The sequence below is a fragment of the Mesocricetus auratus genome, unplaced genomic scaffold (assembly GCF_017639785.1).
Source record: "Mesocricetus auratus isolate SY011 unplaced genomic scaffold, BCM_Maur_2.0 Super-Scaffold_100013, whole genome shotgun sequence".
In the NCBI taxonomy this organism is placed as follows: Eukaryota; Metazoa; Chordata; class Mammalia; order Rodentia; family Cricetidae; genus Mesocricetus; species Mesocricetus auratus.
Genome location: NW_024429196.1, coordinates 73,290,282 through 73,300,254, shown reverse-complemented (window position 1 = coordinate 73,300,254; position 9,973 = coordinate 73,290,282). Strand labels below are relative to the sequence as shown.

At 49.1% G+C, this 9,973-nt stretch overlaps 1 protein-coding gene across 1 annotated transcript; it reads left to right on the top strand.

Moving 5' to 3' along the window:
- The first annotated feature begins 1,176 nt into the window (after positions 1–1,176).
- LOC121143446 (spermatogenesis-associated protein 31A1-like) lies at positions 1,177–6,840 on the top strand. Its single transcript, XM_040755234.1, has 4 exons — positions 1,177–1,362; positions 1,916–1,967; positions 2,500–2,560; positions 2,833–6,840. Exons 1-4 carry the CDS (start codon positions 1,177–1,179, stop codon positions 6,824–6,826), a joined length of 4,293 nt encoding a protein of 1,430 aa, XP_040611168.1. The 3' UTR covers positions 6,827–6,840.
- Positions 6,841–9,973: the final 3,133 nt, after the last annotated feature.

Below are 9,973 nucleotides of genomic sequence, written 5' to 3'. Positions count from 1 at the left end.
CTGAGGAATGAAGTGTCCCTAAAGAGCAACAAGAAATCAAATCTCATGCCAGTACAATTCAAGAAAAGTCCTGGATCCAGATTACATGCTAAGCAGGCAGCAGAACTTGGCAACTCTGGCCATGTGTTTCTGGCATCAGAGTCATGAAGACAACATGAGTAGAGGGGTTTTGAACCCATGCTCTGTGGTGAAGGAAAGCTGCTGAGGCCAGGCGTATTTCAGGGTGCCCCTGCAAGGAGGCCTAGAGAGGCATTATGTGAAGATGTGAAGGTGAAGCCTGGATTTCACTGGAGACCCAAGATGCTGGAGATGCCGGAGCCTCAGGACACCTGCGAATGAGAGTTGCCAACAGGGAGTGGAGCAGCCCACGAGACAGGAGTCTGTGGCCATCAACAGAGTTGAAGGGGGTGGGAGAGCTGAAGAGCCCTTTGACATCAGGCGTCTCGGAGATGCAGAGTTTGGAGTTGGCCCTGCTGGGGTTTGCACTTGCTTTGGAACAGTTTCCACACTATAACCTCTTTTCTCCCTTTTGGGTTGGGAATGTGTATTCTGTGACATTGAATGTTGAAACATGTAGTTTGAGTGTTGCTTTTATGAGAGAGTGCCTCAAGACTCAAAAGAGATTTTGGCCTTTGATCAGTGTTGAGACTGTGGAAGACTATGGAGACTTTTGAAGTTTGACTGACTGAACCTTGCTTTATGAAACCACAGCAAGCCTATGGAGGCCCAGAGAATGGAAAGGGTGGTTTAAATAAATCCCACAGCCTCATATATTTGAGTCCCTGATCTCCAGTTGGTGGAACTGTGTGGGAGGGATTAAGAGGTAAGGACTTTTGGAGAAGGCGTGTCACTGGAGGAGGCTTGGAGGTTTCAAAGTGAACAGAGCATGGCCAAGCATCTCTCTGCAGTAGGGGAGGGACAGAACAGGGACAACACTATTTCTCACAGAGCGTGCAGGTGGAGGGAGAGACTCAAAAGGCTGTGGAGGATGGAGATCTGTGAAGGCTGGAGGATGGGGGTGATTGTTTCCTCACCCCTTCATACAACCCCGCCCCAACACCCAGCACCCCTTTGTGACAGGGAGATGGGAGCTCTGTGATGCTGGCCAGGCTCACCTGCCCTCTCCCACAGAAACCTCTCAGAGTTCAGTTGCCTGAGAGCAACAGTGCGATTCAGATGGAGAATTTTCTCTCTCTTCTGGAAAGCGTTGAATCTTCATCGCTGAGCCCCAGCTTCACCACTTGGACAATGGACGTGATCTTTGCCTTTGTGTGTGGGCTGGGGCTCTTCCACCTCTTATTACCCCTCCTGCCCCTTAACTCAGCCTCACCCCCACCAGCGGAAAACACCACCTCTCAAAAGGTAAGAATGCCTTGGCCTCGAACCAACGGAGATTAGTTCCCCCTCTCTCCTTTCATAGGCTCCACTTTCCAAATCAAATAGGGAGGTGGCTGACTGGATCTCAGCTGAGAGCAGAACCCCAGTCTCTTGAGAAGCAGCAGGTAGGGCAGAGGCCTGCGTGGGCTCTAAGCTGTCTGCTCTTTCACCATGCATACCTGGGAGAAGCCCTGTGTCTCTGTGGTCAGGGCTGGTGATCCTGAGACATTTAGGGACCTATGACAAAGGAAAGGTTCTGAGCACTGGTTCCTATGACCACTCTAACACATGCTAATAGGGTCATTGGTTCTGATATGAGGGGGCCATTATGTAGGACATGAGTGTCCTGTGAACACAGGAACGACTGTTGGTAGTTCAGAGTTAAACATCTAATTCCTGAGCATAACAGTGACCAATAACATCATGAAGGCTATCACAGAGAGAGTCCCCACTGGTGTTTTCTGAGAGGAAGAGAACCCACGTTTGCCCATATTGTGAATAAGTGAACGGGGCTGCAGGTGTTGTCTGTCTCTGTCAGGTGGTGAAGAGAGATCGCAGCAAGGTCAGGAAGAAAACCAGGACCGTGAGAGGTAGGCTGCTTCCTTCCCTGTTAGGTGACTTCACCCCAATTCCCTCCCCCAAGTCCCAGTGATGATATCAAATGAGTTGCAGAACCCTCAAGGATGCTGCTCCGTCAAAGGAACCAGGAATTGAAGACACTTCCCAGGTTCTGTGTTCGGAATGGATCTATGCTACAGCCAAGACTGGGAGCTGCCTGGGATGATGGTGCGAGAGGAAGTGGTACCATTTGCCTGGATTTGCAGGCAAAAGGGTTGTTAAGCTTCTCTGAGACATTTTCCTCTTTCAGAACACTGGTCCATCCCTCCCCTCCACAGGGACATGATGGAGCCCATGGAGGTTCTTAGAAGCTGAAGTGCCTGATCCATGCCAGGGTCCTGCCACACCTGTGCCTTGCTCTCGAGGCATTTGGGCATGCAGGCTGACCTAAGGTTGCCTGAGCTCCTGTTTAACTTTCCATTTCTCCTGAAGGGACATTTCATTCAGTTCTGGTAAGATACCAGGTGCCTCCTTTTCCCACTGTAACCCAGTCTCCATTTCCAGCTTACAGAGGCAGCAGGAAGAAACCCAAGGAGGACAAGGTACTGGTTTCACTCCTGCACAGGTGAGCCCTCTCCATTCCTTCTGGCCCCTCAGTCCTCTTTCCTGTTCTGTGATCACCCCCGGGTCAGAGCTTAAGGTTAACAAGGGAATAGTGACCTCTGGATGGGTGTGACATGAGTACAGCCTGGAGTTTAAGATAACAGGAGTTATCTTGTAAAAAGCAGAGTGTGGGTCAGTGGTTGTGATGATCTGTCAGGCTCCCTCCCTACTCAGACTCCCCAGCCTCCTTACTCCATGTGCTCCTAGCTGAAAGAATATTCCTGTCTGCCACAGCATACTAGGGAGGCTTGTTGATGCCATCAGCTTCTGCCAGCTCTTAAGACAAGATGCCTCAGGTGAAGCGTCCAAGCCAGAAGTTGCCAAAGCTCATCTGCCACCTAAGCAGTCAACAGAGGAATCCGTGGCCACCAATTTGTCCCTAGTGGCTTCCTCAGGTCTTTTCAAGGAATGCCTGCTGCCCAAAGATTCTGAAATAGTGTCACCTGTCCTGATGAAATCCTCACCTTGTAAGGAGTCACAGTCATCCATGAGTGACTTTCAGCCACCAGAGACCTTGACACCTGGAAGACACCATTCACCACCACCACCACCACCACCACCACCACCACCACCCACACCTTCTCTCCCATCTCATCCTCCTGATCCTGTGGTTTTTCCTCCATCCCCCAGCATGACATCTCCTCAGTGTGAGTGGAAAGCACCATGGAACAAACAGAGCAAACCTCTCCCAGGTTTCCCTACTCCTGTCCCAACAACTTTAGGCCATGACCAGTCAAGGAGGCCTAATGAAACTGACCCAGGCTTTGAACAACCAAAAAAGTTTATCTCAACAATCCCAGGCTTTGAACAAACAAAAAAGTTTATCTCAACAATCCCAGGCTTTCAATATCCCTGCAGTCCTGCACAAACCAACCCCGGCCTTGAAAACACATGTAGACCTATGTCAAGAACTACAGGTCTGGATGCCTTTAGTACTTCTAATTCAACCATAGGAGGCCTTGTCAAAACAAGCACACCTATGTTAGGCCCTTCCTGGTATCAGGTAGCTGCCAAAACCTGGTGCGACTCCAACTCATCACATGGTGAATCCTTGCAAGACCATCTTTCCCTCATCCTCCAAGAGGCCTCCTTCTGGACAAGCCCGACATCCAGACTGATAGAAGCTAGGGAACCCTCTTTCATCAACCCTAATATCCAAAACATGCTGGAACTTCAGATTACAAAGAGGGTAGAGCTCAGAGGGAAAGGAAAAGAAATATCTGGCCATGTCTTGGGCCGCCAGGACAGTATGCTGCAGTCCTGGAGCAGCAGGCAGGCCACCACCACCTCACACCCCTTCTGGAGCAGAGACTGCAAATCAGAGCAGTTTTCTGGTTATCAGCAGTTATTCTGTCAGAAGGTCTCAGGCGACCATTCACAGATGAAATACAGCCAGCTTTTCTGGGGCCTCCCCTTTCTCCACAGTGAGTCCCTTGTGGCCACTGTCAACATGGCAGAGTCCCTGCAAGACCTCCCCTCCATCTTATTCAATGTACTTTCTACATACATTCCATTACAAGTCCCAACTAAAGTACCTCCACAGCTCTTCTCTCCAAAGCCCGAACTTCATCACTCGGTCAAATCCCAACCTTTTACTTTGAAGATGTCCTCGACCCGAGCTACACCAGTGGCCACAACCCAAAACCAGGCCTGTGACTCATACTCTCTACCAAATCTGCCACACCGTTCCCCTGTAATTAAGGATTATGGGGCTTCTTCTGCTACATTGTCAAGATCTCCATTCATGGTCCCTTCTGCTGTTCAACACCTAGAGCTCCATCTTTTGAAGAAGCACCAGGAAATTAGGAGTGAATTACCAGCCATGGTGAAAAAGTCCCAGAAAGCATGTAATCTGCTCACTTCAAACAGCTGGGTTTCAAAGGGCCATGGGTCTGTTGTCCATCTTCTGGGGGAATTCATTAAGCCCAGCTTCCGCGAGCTGTTGGAACAGCATTTAAAAAAGAGCTTCATACAGTACCAGGGGAAATGGCCCTGCAAGGTCCAGCTGTCTCTGAACCTCATGAAGTCTCGGGACAAACTCCCAGGGATGAGTCAGGCAGAAGTTAATCATGGGACTCCATGTCCCTTGTCATTGGCAGATGAAAGCAGCCAGCATCCACAGAATGTCCCACCAAAGAACCCAGAGAGGTTCCATCCATGGCGGGATCCAGGCAAGTGTTTGACAAACTTCCTGGGAAGAGCTGGGAAAGATCTGTACAAAAGGCCAGAAGGTCCCCTAGACAAAGTTCCTCAGGAAACCTCAGAGACCGAGGAGAAAACTTACCACATGAGACCCCCAAGAAGAGATGCACCGAGTGTTTCCCCAATGGACAGAGGAAAGAAGCAGCTAGCAGGAATCCTGAAAAACTACCCAAGCAGCAAATGTAGACATACCCAAGTCTGTGAGGTGCCTGTGGCCATTTGTGAAGGAGTAAGTATTGACCATGCATTGGCCCCTCCTGACAATTCAAACACAAACATGAGATCTTGGGAGAAATCACCCTTGAATGATGTGACCATCTGCAAGAAAACTAATGGGCCTTCCTTCCTAGACGCCAGCACTCAGAAGGTGCTGGAAACACATCTTACAAGACGCCTGGTGAAGCACAGATGGAGCCTGTCCCTCAGAGGCCTCAAGACCATACATGTTTTCAATGCGAACAAGGCTTCAGCTTTGCCGTCTGATGTCTCCTTGTCCTCCTGGGACTCTAGAGAAGCTGGCACTGACAAAACAGCCAGTGACCTGGGAGAACCTTTTCAGAAAGCCCCAGAGGAGAAAGTGATGAAAATACCCAACACTGTGGAATCACTTTCCACACAGATCCCTCCTTCTGCCCTCCAGCTTGAATTGCTGAGAGAGCCTCCACCTAGTGACAACCGTGGGCCCTCTGAGGCCACCAAATCTGCCCAGGAGGGCGATCTGACTTCTATATCCTCCCCTCAGAGTCTCGTGGGCAGAGCCTGGCACAGGGATAGAGTTCATGGACATTGGTCAGACAAGCCAGAGTCTACTCCAGGCCCAGTCAAGAGTGTGCATGAGTCACAGGAGAGTGGGGATGCGTCTTTTAGAGAAATGTGTGAAGGAGTATTAGTTCGGGAGATCAGTGTGGCATCCCAGTCACCAAGTGGTGTGGATACCAGGCATCTGGAAGAGGCAGAAGAGGAAGAGTCCTCTGACTGGGCACTAACCAGGAAAGTTGGGGAGATGGCAAAGTCTCCAACCCACAGTGAATCATGGGAGGCCAGTGAAAGTCCATCCCCTTCCACACCCATTTCACAGGATCCAGAAGACTCGGGCCTGAGCACACCTCACTGCCTGGCCCCTGGTGTTGTCCTCCAGGACTGTGCCACTGGAACATTCCTTCACGACTGTGCCCCAGAGGTTCTGCTTGCTGCAGATATCCTGGCTTCCAGGGCCTCCCGGGCCTTCCAGTCCAGATTCAAGACTCAGTCCCCTCCAACTAAGTCAACCTCTCAGGACAGACACCGTTTCTATCCAAAAGAAAAGAGTCTCACCAAGATTTCTGAACTTCAGGAACCATGGATTAGTCATGTCTTTGGTCCTAATACCAAAAAGGAAGATGGAAGTGCCCGGCAGGACGTACAACATTCAGGGACAATACCTGTCCAAGACTATGGGTCAAGTAACCATGAAAAAACGTTTGGGGGAAAGATAAAAAGTTTCATTGATTCAATTTTGAACCCCAAAGACAAAGGACAGGAGAACTTACCGCAAAAAGTCAAGGTCTTATCTGGCACCACCGAAAGCCGAGGGCCAGGCCTGAGTAAATTGTTCATGCCCCACCAAGTCACGGAGGCTCAGGACCTCATGACCTCGGTTGGATGGATTGTAGAGGAAAAATTTTGGGTCCACCATAGGTGTGCTCCCTCAAAGAAAAATGCACAGCAAAACCCACCCAAAGGTCCAGTGAGCAGGCACGTCTGCCACTTTAGGATTCCTACTGCACAATCAAAAATAGCACAAAGAAACACTGCCTGTGTTCATCAAGCCAACCCCAAGGTTCACAGCCAACCTTCTACAGACAGATGGGTGCCCTGTGCTAACAACTGGGCCCCGGTGTCAACAGAAACTTTGTCTGTAACTAGTCACTATCAGCACAGGGCACAGGCACCACTTGTCCCAGGGACCCCCATCCACTGTCCCAGGCATTGTCGCTGTAGGAGTGTACCGTATGGAAAGGCGAGTGCTTTTCCATATTGGAAGTAATTAAAATATTAGCCATTCCATCCTCTGTTCCTGTTTAATTTGGAGTTCGTGTCTCTAGTGCTATGCCCCAGGAGATGTATGTCTGGTTCACATTAGCACTGCTTCTGGAATATATGGTGCCACAAAGAGGGGACAGTGACATTTGAAATGTCACCATCTTCTAGTTCCATCTTTGTAGTTACTATTAATAATACTGTAATTATGGAAACAGAAGCCTTTAGGATTTTTTTGGGTTGGGTTGGCATGTGCTAAGTCAACTCTGTAAGACCCAAACAGGAAATCTATAGGATTAGGGGGTGTTATGACAACTCTGTAAGACCCCACCCTAAGGGCCAGCTCACCTGGTCTTTCTCCTGATTTGCTGTATCCTGACCAAATTGCCAGCATTGCTCCCCAGTGAGAGGACACCTGAGAAGGGTTGAGGAATTCACTGTGTCTCACAGAAAGTCATTCTAGGCCTCCAGCACTTTTCTACCCTTGAGACCAGCACAACAGGCCATCTCACAGGGCTGGTTCACACAGTGGAAGGGACTTGTCAAAGTGCAGGTTCTCTTTGGATCTCTGGGCAGGCCCAAAAGTGTCCCTTGATGAATCTCACTCAGCTTCCTCCCCAGGTCTCCTTGCCCCAGTCTCTGTTCTCTTAGGAAACAGGTGGGGCTCACTGCATACAAGAGCAGCCAATTACAAGAGTGTCCTGCAACTTCCTCACAGAAGGTAGCCAGTTAATAACTCCAGCGCATCACTTAATCTCTGATAGAAAAATTTGTTCCAGAAAGTCCTACCAATTTATAGGACCTCGTCATGCAGCCTGTTCTAGCCAATTCCTGAGACTCCACAGTGAACTCAGCAGCTCTTAAGGAGTGGATATGGAACACACAGGCCTCTTGTGAAGTGGCCGTGTATCAGTGACAGCAGCCTCCACAGTAGTCCCAGAGTGAAGCCAGGAACTTGAGGGTGGCACTACCGAGTCTTCTCAGGGACCTTAGAGGCACATTTGGGTCCATCGAGGACTTTGGAGTTGGTCCCAAGAGTCCTCTGGGTACAAATTGTAAAGTCTGTGTGCCAACAAACCAGGCAGCAAAACAATGGGGCTGCCACTGTTCACGCTGTCAAGTATAAAAGACATGTCATGGGCCAACAGTAACTCTCCATGATAGACACCCAAAGAGATCTCTACAGAATTCCTGATACAGATCCACACCGAGAAACATCCCAGAAGTGCAGAAACAAGTACCAGAGAGCTTCATGATCAAAACACAAAGATCCCCAAACATCTCCATAGAGACTCCCCAGGGTACCCCACAGAAGGAGGAGGTTGCAGATTCCATGGCAGAAATCCACAGAGGGAAACCTCCAAAATCCTTTCCAGACATCCAACCAGACACTTTCCCAGACCTCCCCAACACAGAGATCAAACACAATTTTCGTGTCCCTGACAGATTCCCAGAAGAGCACCCAGACCTCCACAGGCCGGCACACAGAACCCACCCCCCACAATCCTCTAAGAAGACTCTAACAGAGTGTCATCACCGACATACTTTCAGAAACACAGAGATCCACATTGAAGCCCTGACAAAGATCCCCCCCAAATAACTTCTGAATGTTGATTGATCTTGTGACATGCAAAACTCACAAACTTCTTAATCCCAACACTCTGGAGGCAAAGGCAGGTGTATCTACGTGAGTTTGAAACCAGCCTGGTCTACAAGAGCTAGTTCCCAAATAGTCTTGAAAAACAAAACCAAACAAGTCACACACTTCAGCATCCACATAGAGATTTCAGCGATTTTTGCTAGAGACACTAAGGGAGACCTCAGAAAATTCTTAGGTTCTCAAAGACACGTATGTACTTATTGGCCTCAGGGTGGCACACAGCAGTCCCTCACAGAGATATCATCCAAACTTCCAGACCTCACACAGCACCCTCAGAAAGATGACCCTACAGACTTCCCCCACCCACAAAGACCTCTCATGACACAGGGAAACCATGCCAACTCTTAGAGATTTCACACCATCCCTTGGAGTTCCACACAGAACATTTAATAGCCTCACATAGAGATACCATGGAAAGACCTATTACAAAAGTCACATGCAGTCACCAGGCAAGATGGCAGGGACATGTCAACAGGACCTCATCAGCACCACGCAAAAACTCTCAGAAGATGACTCAAGAGGGACAGTGAAATAGATTCCTCAGAGTCTGTATTTTATTAAAATAGCGAGTCATGCCATTAGCAGGCAGACAGACAACAGTGTGATGGTGGCTCTGAGGAGTCTTAAGGGTCTGCAGCAGAGATAAGACCATGGTGTTGGGGGGCACTGAGGGGAGGGTTAGGATGCAGACAGAGGGGGCTGCTCTCATTCTGTTTTGAGATGACAGAGGTTTCACAATACAAGTCCACAGCCAGGTAGATTCTCAGTCAGGAGGCAGAAAAAGGGGCGTGTAGCAGGACGTGTCCATCAATACCCCTGTGCTGACTCACTTCTCAGGTGAGAAACCCTGGCACATGGACTCCTTTAGCTGGAATTTCACAGGCTGTCAACAGAGTGCTTCTCACTACCTGTGAGGGGAAGGGCTACTGGGGCTGCTGTGGCCTGAGCAGCAGATGAATTCTTACGTCATGTTCTTACATCACAGAAACCCTCACACATTTTACATGCTGTCCTGAACTGTAAAACCCAGAAGATACAGAAACTTACCCAACTCCAGAGTTCTTGCATGGACAATGTCAGAGAAACTTGCCACAGTGCCCCAGCCTGAAAGTAACTCATAGTCACCCAGCCATGTCTCTGCCTACACTGACAGTGCAGAGATCTTGCAGAGACCTGACACCGCTCCAGGGCTACACAAACACAGAAGCCTTCCATATAGGCATCTCAGAGTTCCTACAGACATTTCCCCTAGAGGCTTGCACCACCAGAGGGACCCTAACCTGGAAGTCCAACACACTCAGGTATAGCCACCAAACAGGGTTTCTCCTTAGGGTAAAGCTTGGGAATTTACTTCCCCCCTGCAATTCTATACCTTTTATTCATACTTATAGATTTAACATGTACACCTACAAAATTGTGTTTTCCATGGACTTGTCAATAACTCTAACCTCTGATCTGTGGTTATTGTATTGTAGTTTTCTCAAGATTGTCACA